This window comes from Microtus ochrogaster, chromosome 2 (genome assembly GCF_000317375.1).
Source record: "Microtus ochrogaster isolate Prairie Vole_2 chromosome 2, MicOch1.0, whole genome shotgun sequence".
Taxonomy (NCBI): Eukaryota; Metazoa; Chordata; class Mammalia; order Rodentia; family Cricetidae; genus Microtus; species Microtus ochrogaster.
The window spans coordinates 78,715,044-78,737,313 of record NC_022010.1 but is presented as its reverse complement, the minus strand read 5'-3'; the positions used below and the strand labels follow the sequence as shown (position 1 = coordinate 78,737,313).

Below are 22,270 nucleotides of genomic sequence, written 5' to 3'. Positions count from 1 at the left end.
ATTATTTAATGTCCTCTAAATTCTAGAAAATACTGTCGATTGTGGATTTGTTTATGAGTTTTGTTTTGTTAATGACATCATTATGGAAGCAATTCCAAATCATGGATAATCTGTCTTTAAGAATACCTCCTTTGGAACTGGAAATATGACTCAATGTTTAAAAGTGGATCAATGCTGCTCTTCCAGAGTATCTGGATTTGATCCTATCACTAACTTGGTGGTTCACAACAATCTGTTACTCCAGTCACAAGGGATCCAATGCCCTCTCTGGCATCTACCAGCACAGTACATACATGCTACACAGACAAACATGCAGGCATAGCACCCATAAACACGAAATAAAAATAAAGATTATAATTCTCTTTAAAGAATGGCTCATCTAATTATGGTGTTCTACTATCTCTCCATGAATGTTTAAATAGACACCAGGGATAACACAAAGTTGGCTATGCTAAAGAAAATCACAGATTTCTAAAAATGGCTTTTTAAAGAAGGGTGCTGAAAGACATCTCATGCAGAATATAAACTGAAGAAGTTAGCATCCAAAGCCTTGAAAACATGCCATTAGGATATGCTATTCACAATTACAACTCATCTTATTTTTCCCAATTTAAACAATCTCTATTTAAATTGTACTGTGCTCAGCCAGTTGTTGTGAGTAAAAATCTAAAGCTCTAATCAGAAAGGAATATGATTTCAATCTCAAAGAGCCTGAACAAAGATTTAAAAAGTCTGTTGATAATCCATAAACAAAATTCTATTTAAAATATGATAATTTTCTTAGAATAAGGACAAAATAGAATGATTAAAAGATGTTATACTTTTATCTTCATTTTAATAAAACTGTTTATAGATATTAAGTATTTTGTGATTTTTTTCCTCAAATTGCACATTTTATATTTTCATTGACTTTTTTGAAAAATGGCTCGAGTCATCTATTAAACAACTTCATTATTTTAATTTTTTCAAATGAAACAAAGTATTTTTCTGTCAGTTAGTTTTAAGCACAGAAGTCGTGAGGGAAGAACCTTGAAATAATACCGGGTTTTGGAGACAGGTGTAACATAGAAAAGATAACCCAAATAAGTGGAAAACTGGAGTCACGTTGCTTTCCAGAGCATGTCAGTGTGTGTCTGCAACACACGGTAATTGCTAGTCACAATAGACAAGATGCATCTTCCCCTCTGTCATGTTTTCTACTTAAAAAAGATCTTGTGTTGTTACATTGCTGTTCAAAAAAATTCAGAGTGAAAGCCTGAATGTGAGAATGTAACACTTAGTACATGTAGACTGAACACAAGAAGGTACTTTGCAACTCTTTGGGGCTTTAAAATTAGGTAGAGGTTTTTCTGCCATGAACTTATGAAACTCTCCATTTTATTTTAAAATCTGTAAATATGTTACCTATATAATATATATGAAATATGTAACTCTTAGTGTTTCTATTGCTGAAAAAAGATACCATGAATATGGCAACTCTTACAAAAGAAGACATTTAATTGTGGATGGTTTACAGTTTCAAAGGTTTAGTCCATTGTCATCATGGTGGAACATGGCAGCATGCAGACAGGCAGAGATGGTGTTGGATAAGAAGCTGAGCGTCCTACATCATGTTCTGCCGGCAGCAGGAGTCAGTGTACTGGGAATGGCTTGAGTGTATGTGAGACCTCAAAATCTGTCTCCATAGTGGCACACTTTCTCCATCAAGGCCATACCTACACCAACAAGGCCACACCTACTCCAACAAGGCAACACCTACTCCAGCAATGCCATACCTACTATAGAGAGGCCACACTTCCTAATATTGCCACTCCCTATGGGCCAAGTATTCAAACACATGAGACCATGGGAGCCATACACCACAATCTGTAAGATATTTGTGTACTATATATGTTATGGGATGAATATATAGGAAAAATGAGTGAGTAATGCTTCAATATGATGTCTTACAGCACATCTTCAGCAGGGCTTAAAAGTGACATGAGGTATTTTGCAGAGGAAATTATGTGTTAGTTCATTGTGGTCCTGGTCTTGGGAACAAAAACTGAATATTTTTACACCTTCTTGAGAAATAAAAGCCTTTGGAATATAAGTTGTTGAGGAAGCAGCCCTTGTTTTCTTCTAATTTTTTTGTTTTGTTGTGTCTCTAGTTATAAGAACAGCATCTCTGAGTTTTACAGCACTTGTGAAATAGGTGAATGATAGATAAATTGTATTAGCTTATGGAATGTACAGTAAGGTTGGGGGATAGGGAAAGAATACTCAAACTAAACCCATCCTGTTCAGATGGAGCATCCTTAACTGATCACTTAAATGGCATATCAAGTAGTAATTTGTACATGACTATATTCAGGAAATTCACATAGCTTATTTAGAATGCAATGAGATGATGTAATCTAGGAGGCATCTTTTGGACTCCAGGTAGCCAGCCATCTAGCCACCATAAGTGAAAAGTTTCTTTAAAAACTGAAAATGGATCTACAATGACACATTTGAACAGACATAAAATTAAATCCACACATGTAAAAGGTACTGGCTGGTAGAGTTGTAATCAAAACTGCAAAGCCATCTTATGAAAACAATTAATATGACCAACTGGGGTGGGGGATAGCATAGAAGAGTTTAAGATGCCTCCCATCTCACTTTTCTCCACCCCACTCATTCATACTCTTTCCCACAGGTCTCCCAGGGGGTTTCGTGCATCTGTGTTCATGAGTCACAACTAAATTTTCCATGAAAACTTTCCTCGACATTTCTAATCAAAATGCTAAATACCAAGATACTCAGTGCCTGCTCTCCTGGGAACTGTTGCTAATAATCTCTATAGACAACATTCTTAAATCATTGTCCCAAATTTAGGTCAGTGAAGCACCTGGAACTTTCATAATGCAAACATCTCACAGGTGAGAAAAGAGACTTCATGAGGGACACTGACCTGGACAGATGTATGTAGCCAGAGCTTGATCACCAGCCTTGGTATAAATATTTTATAAACCAAGGAGCTGTCTCCTAAGATTTCACATTTCTTGAGTGTATAGTAAACAACCTAACACATCACACTTCGTATGCCTGTCTACATTTTATGTGAGAATAAGGATTGACAGTCCAGATCCACGTCTTACTAAGAGCAAAGAAAATATTTTGACTGATCTCTACAGCTCTTATTTATATGAAGGCTTATACTTCATTTTCCTATATATGAGGGTGACTTAAGCCTCACCATAATCCCAGTTATTTCCAGACTTCCTTTACACTTACAATGATGAAACTAGAGTGCTATGTTTTTAAAATTCATATTCCTTCATTTGTTTTTTTAATGTTGTACATTGTCCATTTAGTTTTGAGTATTCCTTTCGATTATACTCCATAAATTTGTTTCAGCATATTTTGGATATTTAAAAACTATGAATATTTCTCTTGTTCCAATGGATTTGTTACATAATTTCACTCCTTTCCTTCCTTAAACCCATCACATGTAACACCTTGATCTCTCTCTAAAATTCTGGGCTCTTTATACTGCTTATATACAATGCTACAATGCCTGGCTTTTGATTTGTGCTTTGAGGTTATAAACTCAAGTCCTTATACATGCAAGGCATCTTTGCCAAATGAGCCATCTCCTTAGTCCCTGAATCTTTTTAAGGTTTGTGTCACAAAACTAAACGTTAGCAAGCATAGGATACTCTCAAAACTACATCTGTTTAGACGACCAGTTATTTGTTATTTTCTTTGTCTAAATGTGAGAACTGCATGGTTAGCATGGACTAGCATACCCATGATGGCTGATGTCCTCTCTGCCTATGTCCACCACCTTAGCACTACTGCCTGGGCCATCCCTAGGTCAGGTACTCCACAATGTGTAGAGTCTAGGTATCGATTCCTAGAAGTTACAGGACTGTGTCTCCACAGTAAGCGACATGCCCCATTTGATATTTGATGGGACAAAAGTCTGAGGTCTGTTAATCTTGAAACATTATGACAAGATTATCTAGAAAAGTGTTCAGCAAATTCCTGACTTATGGACAACATAGGCTTGAACAGTTTGGACCAGTAGACAGGATCACAACCTAGAAGACAAATTAGGTAACACTTGCGTGCTTAGTCCTGGATTTGCATGTTATGATCTAGACTTATGTGGGTTCAACTGAAAGAAATGGTGTTACAAACAGGCAGGGAATGGAGGGCACAAATTGCTTTAAGACAATTAGGAAACTTAAGGACTTCTGTAACTCCAGAATGAGAGTTCTTGGCCATTAATAAGCCAACTTTTATTATCAGGCCATCCGTGATTCCAAATTGATTGGGAAATATGTTCCCCTTTTCCTTTTCTATACTTTATCCAAACAAAGGAATTAATTTGACATTTTAAACAAGCATATTATTATCCATGTTTTTCTACAATAAGAAATTAAATGCCATGGTTAGAGAATTCCTATAAAGGTTGTTAGCTAGTTAACCCATAGATGAAATGCTGTAATATTTGGATTTAATTTTTTGTCATATTCTTATAACAAACTTAGAAAAATAACTGATGTAACCTCATTTATTTCAGTCCTTAATCAGGTAAAGTCCAAAACACTTTAGCTACATTGCTTGATCCTACTTACATAACAATGACTTCTGATGTATTTTTTTCACCAACAACAAAATATATTATTATGTATAACTGGAAAACTATAATATGAATGTGGATAAATTCAGTACTCAATAAATAAAATTTATCACCATGATAGCTTGATAAAAGCATGTAATTGATATGAATTCAAAACAAAGACATAACTACAAAAGTTTTCCCCATTTAATTATTATAAATTGACTTCATTTAATTATTACTACATCCTCAGAATGCAATGATTATGGCATTTGTAGGTTAGTCATTACATTTCATTGTATTTACTTATGTGGACATTGCAGGATATGTAAAAAGTCTTTAAAAATCTGCTCTGCAAATTAACTCTGCCCTTTCTTTGTATTTACAATTATTACATTCAGAGTGTGTGTGTGTGTGTGTGTGTGTGTGTGTGTGTGTGTGTGTGTGTGTGTGATAATTTGTAGCAGACTGTTTTCTCACATTCTACCATGCAGGCTCCAGGGATCAAACTCAGGTTATCAAACCATGTGCCAACCTCCATTATACATTGAACCATCTCATAGACCCCACCATTGTCCCTTCATTACTGGCTTCTTGGAATAGGCAACAAGTTTAGTGTTAAACTTACATCTATAGTTTGTTTTCAAAGAGATTTTTCCATATCAAAAGAGACTTGGAATATTCTGCAATTACAACCATCTAGCTATTTTTTTTTTTACATCTGACAGCATTCATACATCTTTTTGTATAACTTGAAACACCAAGGACATAAAGTGTACTGCTTTTTCTCCATACAAGAAAGCTTGTACCATTAGAGAGGTTCCCCACTGGCTTCAATTGAATTGAACAAAGACACTAAAATGTAAGGAAGAGAAATAGCTCATAGAAATGTGGTTACAAAAGCTTCCTTAAGGACAGTTAACAGGAAGTATAAAATGCCACCAGAGTAAAATGAAAGTAAGAGATACAATAGAAAACTATACCTATAGCAATAGCTGTAAACTCATATAGTTACCCTACTTTCTTTGCAGTATTGAATGTTATGATTCATATTTATATAAATTTTCAGTTTTCTACAGAGTATATAGTGTATACTGGACTGTACAAGGCTATATGTTAATGTTAAAAGTGATGGAGCTGAGATGTGAGGTCAGTATTCATTATCTCTTAACTCAGACTTTGGAGAAAACTATGATTCTCCTCTAATATCTCAAATTGATATTTTCTCTAGGAAATGTCAAAAAATGAATGAAAGGAAAGGCAAATAATTTAAGATTAAATGAGTTCTTACTAATGAATTTATGCAACCAATGGGAATAGATTGAGACACAAAAAATACAGAAATATAGGTAACACTCATCTTCCCCACAAGTTAAGGGCCAGAATTTGGGGTTGATAAAACTTTAAAACCCTTACATAAGGTTTATAAATAATATATCAAGAGAGGCTGTGAAAGCTGGGGAGTTCAGTACTTTCTCATACTGATGAAACTGGTCATCAGAGAGCAGAAAATGCTGGTGAAGAGCCTTGTTTGAAGTCAGCTGTCAAAAGTTATTCCAGAGGCAAGAACATTAAAACCAGTGAGAACAATACAGAGGCTGGTAAACAGAAAGTGTGACCTCAAAATAAAAGATGATGTCACTGTCTTAGCTAGGGTTTGTATTGCTGTAAAGAGACATTTTCTCAATGACAACTCTTATAAAGAAAGGCATTTAGTTGGGACTGGCATACTGATTCAGAGGTTTAGTTCGTTGTCAATATGGCAAGACATGGCAGTGTGCATACAGACATTGTGCTGGAAAAGGAGCTGAGAGTTCTACATCTAAATCTTCAGGCAACAGGAAGTGAGTTGTCACATGGTATATAGCTTGAGCATATGTAAGACCTCAAAGCCAGCCCCCACAGTGACACAGTTCCTCTAACGAGGCCACACCTATTTCAACAAGACCACACCTCCTAATAGTGCCTTTATCTATGGGCCAAGCATTCAAACACATGAATCTATAAGGGCCATGTCTATTCAAACCACCACAGTCACACAGTTAGCATCTAGTTTACTGTACAAACTCTTATTCAAATGTTTAATTTTGTTATGTAGATTAAAAATATTGTATAATATTATGCAATAATGCATAATATTTATACTATTTTATTATATACATCATTATTAGTAACAATTGTAAATGCATATTAATAACAATAATTGGCAAATTGGCTGCAACTTTGAAATACAGGACAAATGCCAAATTAAAAACTTGGACTTAGGAACATATAAATATGACTACTCCTCGGTCATAATTCCATATCAGCATGGTTTTATGCAAAAACTGCTATGACTGATGTTTTCTTTCTTTTTCTATGAAAATTACATCAACAACAGAGTAATAATATTATTCCTTGGCATATTATTAGTGTCTGTTTTATTTTTGGTAATATTTTAGCATATTTATCTATATGCATCTATATTTCCAACCATTCTACAGGTCAGGTATTTTTTTAATCATCATATTAATGAGCACAACATTGAAGAAAAACGAGCTTGATAAAAATTGCAAGACCATTAGCACAGACAAGGTCAACAGAAATAAGTCTGCTCCCAGACTCTTGCCTCACTATTGTCATCAGTTGAGCTAGAGGGTCCTTTGAAACTTTGCTCCCCTGTCTGACAAATGATGTTGACTGTCAGTTACAACAGACTGGTTCCCCATTATGTGACCTGTTATCTACTACGTGGGACACAAGATTATGACTAGGCAGAGCTCCAACACAACCTGGACATATGCTGTATGGTCTCTTAGTGTCCAACTGTAATAAGTAGAGATGTCATTTTGTTAAACCTGTTAATTAAACAAAATAGATAACTTATCACATGTATTCAGTAGTACAGAAATAGATTTCAACTTTTCCTACAAGGCTAAACTGCCTCATATTTAAATGTAAGTGGGACTAAGGAAAGTACTGCTCTCATCTTCAGAGACTCCAAGTTATTCAGGAGAACATAACTTTCTTATTGGTAGCCATATCTGTAGCTTGTGCAATTGTCATAGGAGCCACAGTCACAAGTGAAAAGCAGCATCTGCCTGAGACAATGCACTTATTTGTCAGAATATAAGTTTTACTAACAAGGGTTGAAGAGTTTACTCGTTTAACCAACAGGTAAAATTGAAATGCATCTTTTCTCTTTATAAGGCTGTTAGACATTTAATATTTTTTTAATATACAAACATTTCTGGTGTCAGTGATAAAATTAGATCCCTGACTGTTCCTGCTCTAAAACTACAGAGTTTCTTGAATTCTGAAACACCTGTTTAGGTTGAAAAATAATTTTATTTATGGAATGGATAAAATTAACTCATGTCACACAAAGCTGTACATAGCTTTCAGACTTTTAAGAATTTATATCACTGTTCTAATGGCAGAATTACTTTGTTCGCAATGATATTCTGTTTTTCAGTGGCTAATTGAAAGGATGATTGTACATTAAATGAGAAAAAAATGAGAATAATGGAAGCACTGTGTATTATACTCATAGTCTATAGTATGAACTAAAGTATGAAAAGATGTTAAGGCCAGATATCAAAGGTACTAATAAAAAGTTAGGGCTGAGCCAGCAAGATGGCTCACTGGATTAGGGTGATGACTGCCAAATTAAGTTAAATCCACAGTACCCATGTGGTGCAAAAAGAGGGCAGACCTCTACAATTGTCCTATGACCTCCATATGTCTACTCTGGTGTGCTTTCTCAAACACATATACAGATGCATACTTCAGGAAACTTGTAGAATGAAAATCAATTTCCTCTCATCAATTTTGCAATTATTATTCAAGCCTCTTATGATATATTTGGAAGCACAGTTGAAGTTAATTTAGAATGTACAGCAATGTTTATTCATATTTAAAAAGTTTGCAGGCATGAGAGCCATGTAAGATAGATCAAGGTAGTTGTGTTGATCAAGCACATTTTGGAATGATGTTAATGTATAAAAGGTACTAGGAAAGTAAATGAGAAAGGCATTATCTTCCATGTTTATTGACTATTAAGAACATGTCGATTTGCCAATTGCTTTGCCTTTACTTTCATTAGTATCATGATTCTTCCTCGTGTGATCTTCTATGCCATGTCTCTGTTTTTTTCAGATTAGAATTTGCTCCTTAAATTGGTCATATATGGTCTATAATACTAACTTCTATTTCAAGTGTGATCTAAATCTTATCTCATATTTTTACTCATGGGCCAACTTCTGTGACACCACTAATCACTTGTTACTGGCCCCTACAGAATGTGAAATTGGCTCAAGAGCAAAGTCATCTCATAGATCTGTATACATGATTGAGTTTCCAAACCCTTTGGGCTTTAAATATTTCTTCAATTCCTTAGTTCCTGGTTTGCTGCCATATTTTCCTTTCTCTGAATTCAAGTGAAGTCAGGGTGGCTAGGTTGCAGAAATATGAGTGTGTTTGTGTCTGATATGCTTTTAGTACGAATGAACAAAATGTCCTTGCCTTTTTATGGGCATCTCAAGCTCTCATTTGTATATACTTTAGTCTTCCTGGTATTCTATTAAATAGTGAGATGCCTAACTTAAAAATAAATAGTGTTAATGCTATTTGCATTAAATAGTTCACTTTATTGCTTGTTAATTTATTCATCCAATTAAACAGTTATTGAGACTACATATAAATAGCTATTCTAATTAATACTAGAAAAAATGGGAGAGTGTCATGGCTGAGAAATTTTTATCGATCAGGATGTTAGGGTCATAATAAAGTTACTTTTCCAGTTTCTTCTATGCCATATGTATCAATACATCTAACTACTGAATTAATTCATGTGGCAGGAAATTATTGTAGTTAACTTTTAAATTCTTGTTCATCTCAAATGTTCAGCAACACTACCAATTTTGTAATTTGATTTTTAAATATGATATAGGGCTTTTAAAACAAAGTAATTTTTAAAAAATAAGTAATAAAAAACAAAACAATTTATATTCGTCTGGAAAGTCAGGACAAGAGATAAATGTAGGACCACGTGGAGGAAGAAAGAGGGCAGAAAAGTAAGAAGACACTCCCATGCAGGAGTGCTTCCTCTGCACTGATGTTCTTTTTAAGTGAGCATCATATTCATTAACCATCTATATGAAATACTTGAGAAAATCTAAGGTGGACTTGATGCTGATCTAGGGACATGATTAACAGATGTCCCTTACAAAGAGTTGTAATTTATATGAGATGGGGTGGTATTCTCTTTTGGTAATAGTTTGACTTCACTCAATATGCCTTACAAAACCAGATCCATAAGTTAAATGTGCATGACCATCTGGCCAGTGTGGAAAGTTAGGAACTGTTAACAGCTATTCAAATTGAGTTCTAAATGCCTAACTAAAAACATGAAAATCATGGTGATAATGAAGCATTTTCCAGGGGCTATGTGAATGATTAGAACGAAACTCTGCTGGCTGTGTATCACATTAATAGCATCAGTTATCAGCTACCACTCCAGCAAAAAGACATTAGAAAGCAACGTGGTCATTAGATGCTAAAATGGCGGTCATGGTTTCCCAGACAACTGGAATGAGAATTGAGAATAAAAGGCATAGAGTGAAGGAAGTGAGTGAAAAGAAGACAGACAGACAGACAGACAGACAGACAGACAGACAGACAGACAGACAGAGATGCAAGGTATGGTAATTTATTTATTGTTACAAACTAAGTTTTTGTTTGTTTTGGTCTGGTTTGGTTTAATTTTTTAAGACAGGGTTTTTCTCTGTAGCCTTGATTGTCCTGGAACTGCCTCTGTAGGCCAGGTTGGCCTCAAACTCACAGAGATCCGCCTGCCTCTATTTCTCAAGTGTGTGTGTGTTACCACCACTGGCTTATGGAATAAAATTTACTCCCAGATTTCAACAACTTGAGATGAAAAATTTCTATATCTCATGTTGTTCAGAGTAAGGAATCAAAAAGCAGCTCAGCTGTATACTTCTGAGCTGAAATTTGAAACATTAGGCCTATGAGCTCAATCATGTTTTTGTTAAACAGAATTCATTCTCTTGCTACCCGTGGGCTTAATCCTTCAAGTGTGTGTATACACACACGTGTGTGTGTTCAAGCATGTGTGTGTACAAGAACAAATTACTATCTACTATTTATGCCCTGGAGCATGGGCATATATCTCCCCATGAAGATAACAATAACTATTTTAATTCATTTTCTTTTTAATATATATCCATTTGCCTACTCTACATCCAGAGCACTAAAAAATTTACTTTCTTTACCCTCTATTACTGAAATGATTTTCAAATGATTTCCAGTTACAGCTTTTAACTTTTCAAATGATTTACCATTTGAAATATTAAGCATGTGGCTTACTATTCAAACATTCCATATTTAAGAATTAAGATTTTTGAATGCTATAGTTGAATAATATTCCACTGGGTGAGTGTACCATATTTTCATTTTCCACTCACAGTTAATGGACATCTAGGATGTTCCTGTTTTTTTGGCCATTATAACTACAGCAGCAATGAACATGGAAGATCAAGGGTCTCTACAAAAGGATATAGAGTCCTTTGGTTATATGTTCAAGAGTCTCAGAGCTGGATCTTGAGGAAGATCTAATCCCAACTTCCTGAGGACTCTCCACATGAAATTCTAGTGGCTATACCAGTTGGCACTCCCAGCAGCAATGAATAATTGTCACCCTTTCTTTGCATCTTAGACATAATGAGCTGTCACTTATTTTATTGATCATGGCCATTCTGTTTGGAATAAGATGAAATTTCAAAGCAGTTTTAATTTGCATTCCCTGATGACTAAGAATGTTGAATATTTAAGTGATTTTAGACATTTGTGTTTTATCTTTTCAGAACTCTTGTTTTGGTCTATATTCCACATTTTATTGATTTTATTGAGCTATACATTTTTCTCTGCTCCCTTCCCTTTCTCTTCCCTCCCCTTCAAACCTCTGCCATGGTCCACATTTTTAAAGAGTTTGTTTTATGATAGTCATGGTTTTTTTAGTTTTTTTGTATATTTTAGATACTAATCCTCTATCAGATGTGTAATTTATAAAGATTTTTTTTTCCTATTCTGTATCTGGCTGCTTTGCTCAAATGATAGTGCTCTTTTCTGGGCAAAAGCTTTTTGATTTCATTATATTTTTTTTATTTTATTTTTGGACTTAATGCCTGTACTACTTTGTCTTGTTCATAAGCTCTTTTCCTATGCCAATGATTTCAATAGTAGTCCTCACTTTCTGTTTTGTCACATTTGTGGTATCTGACCTTATGTTGAGTTGTTGAACCATTAGACATAAGCTAATTTCTAATATTTTTAAGTATTATTTTTTAAACATTGATACATATATTTCCTCTTCACACAACTTTCATCATTCTTTCTCTATTTCCTTGAAATGCCTATGTATTTCATTTTAGAAAGCTGTTTGGAAAAGACAGAAACAAAAACAGAAAGGAATTATCCCTTTACCCTTGAATGCTAAGTCTATTTAAATGGGAGTCTTGCGATAGAACATATTAAATGTACAGTATCAACTAATCTTGATGCTGTTTGCAAAACAAGTTTTTAATCCATTCATATTATCATTTCTTTGTATCATTATAGACATAGATATTTCAATTAAGTTTTTTAGGTCCCATAAATTCTCTCTAAATTATCCTCTTTATTGCAATGTGTGTCTCCATATTCTCTTAAATCTCTCTATTTGAATTCCGAATTCTCTGCAGTTCCAAGGGCCTTACCTACCTATCTTTTTAGTCATCCATTGTTAACATCTCTCCAGATATTTTATTTCTGAATGGTTTGTATTTGATCTCTATTAGGGTGTATCTACTTTATGCTTTTCCCACCTTTGCCTTGTATGATTATTCTTCCATTTTATCTATGCCTAATACACCATTTCTACAGACACCTTTAACTCAATTACAATCTCCTTTTAATTCACCCCTTTTCTTTTACTGGAGACGTATGTTCAAATTATGTACTAAAACCTGGTATTTTTGTGTGCCTACTCCTTCCTCACATAAAACCACCATGCTCAGGAAAGAATGGACACCTATTAATTCTTGATAATTCCTCAGCCATTGGTTGAAAGTTGCAAGCTGGGTACTCAGAAACAGTTGGGAGGGAATGTGACAAGCAGATTTTAATTCCTCTCACTTATTTCCATGAATCAGGATACAGTCTTTAGGTTGGCACACACAACCACATTGATAAGTTTCAAATGGTTCCACTTCCTGAGCAGCTCAGACCTTGGTGAGTTAGCACAGGGAGTCTGAGCTGTACTTTAAAGAAGAAGAACAATACAATGCCAAAGGCATTTGGCCTACTGAGTATTTTATGTGGAAGTAGATCTGAACATACTCAGTTTAGAATATGACTGCCGAGCAGCTGACTTCCTACCAAATCCTAAAGTTGTAGCCAACGGAGCCCAGGTGCTTGTAATTTCCAGTGCGTTTGTGCTAAAAGTTTGAAGATTTGAAAGTTTGCCTTGAAATGCTTCTAATCCAAGCTTGTTAAAATTATTCGTTCTTCAAAGTATCTCAATGTATCTCCAAGATACAGCAGAAGGTGAGCTTTAGACTTTGGCTAGCACAGCATGGATTAGAGGAGACCAGGACGCTTCTTTTATTTCTTGACATGACTGACTTAACTGGTATAGAATAAAGTGCCCTGTTAACTGTAACATCTTCTAATACCAGCAACCAAAGTACAAAAAGAACAAAAAAAAAATGTATAAATAGAGCATGACCAAAGAAAGAAGTTATTATGGGTTTTAGAATCACATTTAATAAATTAGCACGCATAACATCAGTAGAATAAAATGGGGAAGATGTTATTTTCTGTACAGTAAGCATTACTAAATTTATAATGTCAAGAAAACACAAATTTCCAGGTGATAGGTAAATATATATGCCTGTTTGTGAAGAAACCTTTTTTATTTATTTTATTTAGTCTGTGACAATACCATGCACATATGCAATATGTCTTATCATATGCAACCTCTCTCTCCTCTCCAAATCTCCTAGGATCCCTGAAGTTATCTCCCTGAAATTTGTGTACACTTTGTTTAAAAGTAATTGAGCCAATTATTATTGCTCATATGTGCCTTAGTTTGGCTATGCCCTGGGGCATGTACAACTTTCCCCTCAGCAGGAATGGCCCTAAGGAGAGGTGAGTCTCTATCTCTTAGTAGCCATGAACTGCCCCAAATTTCTCAATTAAACTCATGTTCTGAATTCTCTGCTTGTAGATGAGTTAGACATAAGAAAAATGGATAATTATTCCTAGCAAACACTGAGAAGATGAACTTCTGTTATTCTATTTACAGTAACAGAATTGTGTCAGCTGGAGTTGGAAAGAAAGTATTTTTGACAATTGATAATGAGTAGAACAAACTAATAATTTGAAAAGTTCATGTTCTTTTGCAAAACGGGGGGGGGGATTTCTTGGTGTAATCAAATCCTATGCCTCATGGAAGTAATTAAAAAAATATAAGTGGTTTTCTTTTCTGGTTTGGGATTCCCCTAATCTGCCATGAATATGATTTATTACCATTGGTTAATAAAGAAGCTGCTTTGGCCTATGGCAGGGCAGAATATAGCAAGGTAGGAAATTCAAGCAGAGATAGATGAAGAAAAAAGGCAGAGTCAGGTAGATGCCATGTAGCTACCAAGAAGCAAGAAGTACAAACCATAAGCCTCGTGGTAAAATGTAAAATAATTGAAAAATGGATTAATTTAAGATTTAAGAGCTAGAGAAAAATATGCCTGAGCTATCAGCCAAACAGTATTGCAATCAAAACAGTTTCTGTGTGGTTATTCGGGTCTGGGCAGCCAAAAAATGTAAGTACAGTCTCTGTTTACACATACCTTTTTTCAGAACACATGTTTGTTTGCTTGTGAGTCCACAAGGTTGTGATGTGTTGTAATAGGCCGCTTGTTAGCTCCCAGCTGCTTAGCCCTGAAATAATCACACAGAAACTGTATTAATTCAATTGCTACTTGGCCCGTTAGCTCTAGCTTCTTATTGGCTAACTCTTACATATTAATCTAACCCAGTTGTGGGTTGTGTGCTGCAAAGAAATTGTCCTGACTCAGCAGCAGGAAAAAACTGGCTGTTTTAAAATGCCGGCTTTCTGGGCTGTACCACCATCACGATCTCTGTCTGGCTCCTGTGGGAGACAGAGCTTTTGTATGGAGCATTTGGAGTAAAGTGCTACAGCTTGCTTGATGGCAATGTGGACTGCTGTGTGCTGTGGGTGCTGGCGCCTGTGGTTGCAGCAGGATGGGATGGGGGAGGGAAAAGAGAGCTGGGAGCACACTGTGAAAGCTGTGGTGGACTAACGGTCTAGGGCTAGGCGCGAGCCTAGTCATGCTTCCTGAGCTCCCTTAGCTGACTTGCTCGCAAGAGCTGGGAAAAATGGAACCCAGGCAGTGAGCCGTGACACAAAATTGTGTGCTGAGAGTTCTCTCAATCTAAAGTTCAAAGCTGAATCTGAGGCACAGCGTCTTGGAGCAGCGCTCGGGGGTGGAGGCAAAAACGCCCCACATTGGGCGCCAAATGTTAAAGCATAAATTAACAGCAGACAGAATTTATAATAAAATATTGAGCTTTAATAAGGAGAGGACTTACGAAACCGAGGTTCCCACGGAGAACAGGAAAACAAAAGGGGAGGCGGGGAGCACACCTGCAATATTTATAAGTAAATAATATCCTCAGGGGATCCAGCCCTTCAAGCAAGGTGATTGGCTGGGCTTCCCCTACAATTTATATGTGTTTTGTCATGTAGCTGTGGCTTACTGGCTAAAGTTGTGGCTACATGATTCACCTTACCTCTGCCTACTTTCTCACAGCATTCAGTTTTGTTTGCCCAGCCTAGCTCTGTTCCCCTATAACTCTGATGTAGGCCCAAAGCAGTTTTTTTTATTAATCTATGATATTCACAGTATACAGAGGGGAATCCTAAATTAGTGATGAGTCTTCCAGATTGCTTATCTCATGATCACAAAACATTGTTGAGCAATACGAATAGGTATGTGTCTATGTATCCCGTTGATTTTACTTTATGAAAAGGCTATTAATACCATAACTGATATTTTCAAAATCATTATTCATTTGTTTGTTTATTCATTTATTTTATATTGAGACACAGTCTCCTTCTGTAGCCAGGATGGTTCAAAATGGTGAGACAGGGTCTCCCTCTATAGCCAAGTTGGTTCAGGCACTCGAAATTCTTCCTGCTTAATTTTCTCAATTGTTGAGACTAGTATTTATTGAATCAAAGCCTCTTGATTATTTAAGTTGGTATTACAATTAAAATATTTTTATTTATATACCTTGCTTATAATTTCAGAAGAGATTCTGCATAATCATTAGATTTTTTAATTTTTATTTATAAATTAAGATTTCAGACAATTGTGATTAAGAAACACACTCAGGAACACTCAACTGAAGTTAAGTGGCTCCTTTCACCATTCATAGAGCTATCTCTGAGTATAGCCACAATCCCCATATTCCCCTCTTGTCCTATACCAAACCTATTTTGCCTATCTATCTACCTGCTTGCCTTCTAGAAATCTTTAATTTTCCTCAGTGTAGAACCAGAACAGAATCATAAGTTGCAAGTCATCAGGTATTTGTTTTAGAAAGCTGTCTTGGCAGCTGTGTTAACTCCTCCAGGTTAGAGAGTATTACTATGCATGCAGACGTATCTGAAAATAGCTTCATGTCCTTATTAAATATTAGCATGTGTTTTGTGGAATCATTTTTGGGATCATAAAATTAGTTTATACTAAAAGTAAATAAGTATGTCCCAAAGTGAATGCAAGCATCTATGTCATTACAGAGTAGTTCCAAAAATAATTCAAGGCAACATTTCCATTTGCCCACAGGAAAAAGACTTCATCTTAAAACAGAAAAAAACTGATTTGATGAAAATTCTGCTCAGCTTATAAAGTGATAAAAATCATTATGCAGGAAACAGAGAGTTGGAAGATACCAACATGTATTTACAAAGCAAACGAGTGTTTGTGATGCACTGCAGATGATCCCAGAACGTGCCATGCACACTACATTTTGCCTGCTTCTCAGAGCTGAGACATTTCTGGCAGACTGTCTTTATATATTATTCTCTGAATAGAGAAATCGAACAGAGCAGGCTGAGTATGAAGGATGGTTGTTTACCACTCCCACTTTTCAGAGGTATTTTTATCATCCCTCGGCAGCCAATATTTATACATCTAATCCCTTCTCAAAGATGTTAGATAGAGCTCTGAGCACAAGTGAGGGCTTCCCCCCCTGTCTTAACAACCACCTCTGTTTGAAATGAGGTGTGTTTGCAGTGCCAAAATTAAATACTCAGTTTCATCAAGTACTATAATCAGTGGTACAGAATGGGTAAGTGGGAAAATGCAGAAATCTCAGCTTTTTTCTCTTAACCATGTTATGAAAGATGTTGACAAACATTTGGAAAAAAGTGAGGGATGGCAGGAGCCGGTTAGGAACTGGTGGCTGCAGAAAGACACAGAAAACTGTCAGCGTCTCTCTCCTCGCATCTGTGCTTATGTATAGAGGGAGCTGTGCGTCTCTTCTAGTTTGGGGGGCCTTTTTGAAAAGCATTCCTGCACAAATCAAATAGAGGCTGAGATGGACATACCTGTTTTATTTTTTGAAGTGTATAGAATAACAGCATATTTACACTTCTGGTGACTGAAATGACAGGATTAGCTCCAGGTTTCTATTCTCCATAAGAGCCCTCAGGTTCGTCTACAACAGGACTCTCCACAGAGGTTATTTTTACCTGGCATGGCTGTGCTGTTACTGATGCTGCTGTTCTCAATGGCTGAAATAGCTTCTCCTGTGGGTATCTCCGGCAGAATGAAAGCTGGGTCAAGGTGGAGAGGTGAAAAGATCCGTGAGTACCCAGATTCTTTTACTGTTGGTTCATTTCTTTTCTTCTTTCCTCTTTCTGATTAGGAATGCGTCTGGTCTGCCTAGCATTTTGTCTATGGCATTTCAAGAGGTTGTTTTAGGATGCAAAAATAATTTTGCACATTAAATATGCATGCAGAATAAATGGGCTCCACCTTCCAAGTGCTGCACAGTGGCAATATTGTTCTAATTTATATTACAAGGAGTTTTGTTTTTTTCTTTTAACTCTTACAGTTTCCAGAACTTAGGAAGACTTTGACTGATAGGTCCTCAGGATGTGTATTATAATCCCCACCCATCTATGAAGTACAAAGGTGTTACAAATATTTATGTGACTATCAAAACAATAGCTATGTAATGAAAACTCATATCTATGCACTTTGGTACGTGGGTGATTGGAAAGAAAACAGATATTGAAAACATTATAAAAACTTTGCTTTGAATAATTAAGCATTGATTCTTTGTTATTATGGAGTTAGCAAACCTTTTACACTCCAAGATCGTTAACTTATTGATTCTTTCCTTGTGGATGTGCAAGCCCAACCCTACATCACTATGAAGTTTGTTTCTGTCCTTATTTATTATTTAAAGTACCAGTTTATGATGTAGATATAAAACTATTTCTGGTGTTAAACGGAAGAACTAGATTTGATGAGGACCTGCACTATTGAGTCCAAACACACAATACTTTCTCCACTTTTATTATGTCACAGGGTATCATAAGATATTGTGTGTGCTTGTGTATGTGTGTGCATGTACACACATGAACAGATACATTTACCTGTGAACAGGTACATGCTGTTTGTATAAGCACTTTTCACCAAGTTTTGAAGTATATTCCCAAAGTCCCTATTTTTATATCTACCTTTAAAAAGAAAGGTAAAAATGGATCCAAGAACTGATGTGAAGAAATGAATGCTGCTTTTGAATATGAATGTTCAAAAGATGTATGATAGTCAGTAACTTTTTTTTATTAAGTTTCTCCCGGTTTTCAGAAATCCGGAAGCTAATTGTTGATGTTACAGCTTTTGTTTTCATTGTGCTTAGTCATGCTATGCTCAGTCCTACTGACTTGACTTGAATGTGATATCCGTGAAGGACAGATCAATGGAGCCAGTAAATAAGACAGGCTGGAGATATCCTAGAACAAACTTACAGTATTTTCATCTAAATTTCTCAGCTCTAAATCCTCACTGGCTTTTTGTGCACTTTTCTCTCATTCTGTTCCTTTTGATTTCTTTATTGTCTATATTATAAAGGCAGATATGTAGGTCATACATTTATGTTACCCAGAATGTATGAAAAAAATTTTATTCTGATCAGTTGTGTTATGGGTATACATATGGCCTCAGTATCTTCAGGGCAAAGGTAAATGCCTATTATGCATTAGAAGAAAATCATAGAGTGCATTTGTCTCCAAATGTCAGGGTTATTAAGAGTTATTCTACATCTTAAAATTAAATTAAATCACATCAGTCCTAATAGAACTGATAGTATTTCTTATTTATCCATATTTTTTTCGTGAGGGTGGCAAATCCTTCATGATAATTTTAGAACACATGATAACCCATGTAGACATGAAAATTTATTGTATTATTAACTTTTCTTCCCAGAGTTACCAAAGGCTGATGAACTAGAAACTTAAGGGAAGTGAAATTAGTCTGACTTCTGATTTAGCATGGTACAGTCATCAAAGTGGGAAAGGCTTGAAAGTGTCCATCGTAGTGGCATCATGAGGCAGCTGGTCACACAAGGACTGCAGACAGGAAACAGAAAATAATGAATTCTGGGGGTTAGCTACTACCCTCCTCTTTAGAATATAACTCCAGTCTGTGAAGAATGGTACCCACATTCAGAGCAGATCCACCCTCACAAGCATGCACAATGGTGATTCCAAGTGAACCTGACAAGGAATATCAACCATTACTCTGATACCCAAGGTTAAATGTCTTGCTCAGCAATGTTCACCTGGTAGAGGGGTTCAGATGCAACTCTTTCATCACTACTTAAATGAAGTCAATTGTTGTGAGAGGCGGGCTATGTTCCTGGCACCTGGCTGCCCGCACGGTTAGCTTTATATCCAAAATAATTACACGGAAACCGTATTCTTTTAAACACTGCCTGGCCCATTAGTTCCAGCCTCTTATTGGCTAGCCCTTACATATTGATCTAACCCATTTCTAATAATCTTTGTAGCCCCACGAGGTGTGGCTTACCAGGGAAGATCTTAACCTGCGTCTGTCTGGAGTGGGAGAATCATGGCTACTGACTGACTCGGCTTCTTTCTCCCAGCATTCTGATCTGTTTACTCTGCCTACCTAATTTTCTGTCCTATCAGGCCAAGCAGTTTTCTTTATTAGTTAACCAATGAAAGCAACAGATAAGATACAAGACCTACCTCCATCAGTCAATGCTCTCCATGACAAAAATTTCCCTCAGTGAGAAAATGTTCCTCGAGGACCCACACTACACCTGCCCTTTCAACTTTGAGGTGACATTTAAGATTCTCAGGTGAATCTGTTCTGGGATATTCAAATGCAACTCCTTGAGAAATGCACTTTCAAAATCTTCTTTCTAATTGAACAGACATAAATGTCTCTCATAGGAGACAAACATTTCAAATTACCAATACATTGCAAACAATATATTTAGGTAAATATGATGGGAACGAATTAGGAGTGTTAATGGGGAAATGGAAAGAAATGTAATCAAGGACTTGTTTTAAGTGTAGACATTTAAGTTTATAAATTATTTAATTTTCATAGAAGTAGAATGTCCACAAAATGTGGTTATAGTCTCTATGGCAAAGGAAATAACAGGATCTGTTACTTCTGCATTCAAAATGAACTACCAAGAAACAACCGAGCAATCAAACATGTTTCTGAACAAAAGAGATCAGGCAAGAAAAGGTGAGGAATTTATGAAGAATTTCCAATAAGAGAACTTCTCTAGATACAAAACAGTAGATCCTGATCACAAATTGTGCTATAAAACATATACTCTACAATAGATATCCAAAGAAGGGAACTTATGATACATGTTTAGGTAGAAGCTCAACTTAAGAGCAAACTAAGAATTAGAGAGTCTATTAAAATATTAGTGATGAATATCAACATAAATCTTAATCATAATGACTAATTTTTAGAGAATATCAACTCAGGGCTCATAGTATATATCTGATTGTCTGAAGAAATAGTTATATTTTCTTGCTTCTAAAAGAGAATCTATGCTTATCTGTAGACATACCACCCTGAAATCTAATTTCTAGATCTTATCTGTCAGAGACTTAATTTTTAATCATATTTTATTTATGAACTTTGAAATATTCAAATACTTAGACAATTATTATAGCCATTTCTACAACTTAAAACTGATGGTATTTTTACTTTTTCAGTATAGAACTCATTGAAATCATTAACATATTCTTTAAGTAGCTAAAGATAAGAACAGCATAAATTGACATGTCGTTTATTTTTAATATATAACTTTACTGATTATGATTTTATTTAGATATACTGTTAATATCAGTGATATCCAAAAGAATATTCATTGTAACAAAACAGTTCAAGTGTAAAATATATAAACTCAAGCAACTATAATTGCTTTTACATAGCTTATTTTTCAAACAGAAGCAAGACTTCAAAACAGGCATGAAACCTGGAGTAGTGTTGCATTCAAGTTGGAAGCCAGCCTGAAATACAAGAGAAAATTCTGTCTCGAAATCTCATTTTTGGTGTCTTTGGGGTCTTGTGAGGTAGCTATCATCACAGTGAGTTCATGCTCTCAGAACACATGACCACAGCAGCCTTCCTCAACCTCCCACTCTTTCTGTTGCCTCACCTGCAATGGTCCCTGAGCCAGGGAAACTTGGGGAGGGGGTATCTCCTTCAGAACTGAACACTTCACAGTCATTTATACCAGCTATGAGTGTCAGCATTGACTAGGTTAACTACAATAGTGAGGTTTACTGGTGACAACCAGGAGCTGCAAAGATCTATGAGTATGTGTATATATATATACACACATACATCAAACTGCCTTGTAAACATCAAATATATTAATAGCTATATAATTATTATATATTAGATGTTTATATATATATATATATGTATATATATTCAACACTATAGCAAGAAACACAAAGTATCCCTCAGAGAAAAACACTAACAACAGATGAGCAGTAATTTCACAATCCATCAAACTACTTTTTCTGTTTACACAATAATACTATCTTTAAATTCTTTCTATTTTAAAATTTAATGCTTCCCTAAAGCAAAAATTACAATAAAAACTTAATGACTTGATTATAAAGCATTTAATGTAATTGAGAAATTTGATTTTTTTTATCTAAATTAAACATATACAGTGCAAGACAAAAACACTAGCATTTTATCTACTAGGGAAATGACTTCTATTTCCTAAGTAATATTTGTTAAATAAAAATCTAAGCAGAGAAGGACACTTGAGGAAAGTTATCACCGAATGAAGCAAATTACTCTTCTGTTACATTCTTTAGAGTATTATAAATATGTTGCTGATTCTGTCTCATCTCCCTATTTAATTTACTGAAAAAATGTAAAATTTTATAGAAATATAGCAGTAATTTATAGAGAAAAATATACATGGATCACAGTATTAAAACCTTGATAAAGAATTTTCAAATACCTTTTACTAAATATTGTAAACATTAACTTTACTCTTGCTCTAAACTTTGAAAACATTGCTGGAAAGAAA

The 22,270-nt window shown here is 35.4% G+C and overlaps 1 protein-coding gene across 8 annotated transcripts in view; it reads left to right on the top strand.

Moving 5' to 3' along the window:
* Positions 1–22,270, top strand: part of Robo1 (roundabout guidance receptor 1) — a 1,008,058-nt gene that overhangs the window by 274,450 nt on the left and 711,338 nt on the right. For 3 of the 8 annotated variants that reach the window (XM_026786911.1, XM_026786922.1, XM_026786893.1), the window contains exon 1: positions 17,110–17,519. The exons of 1 other annotated variant lie outside the window; for it this stretch is intronic. In XM_026786911.1, the coding sequence (XP_026642712.1) occupies positions 17,411–17,519 (109 nt within the window). In that variant the 5' untranslated portion in view covers positions 17,110–17,410. Of the gene's footprint in view, positions 1–17,108; positions 17,520–22,270 lie in introns of those variants that run through there. 4 more of the 8 variants (XM_026786925.1, XM_026786902.1, XM_026786900.1 and 1 more) reach the window with 4 other exon arrangements.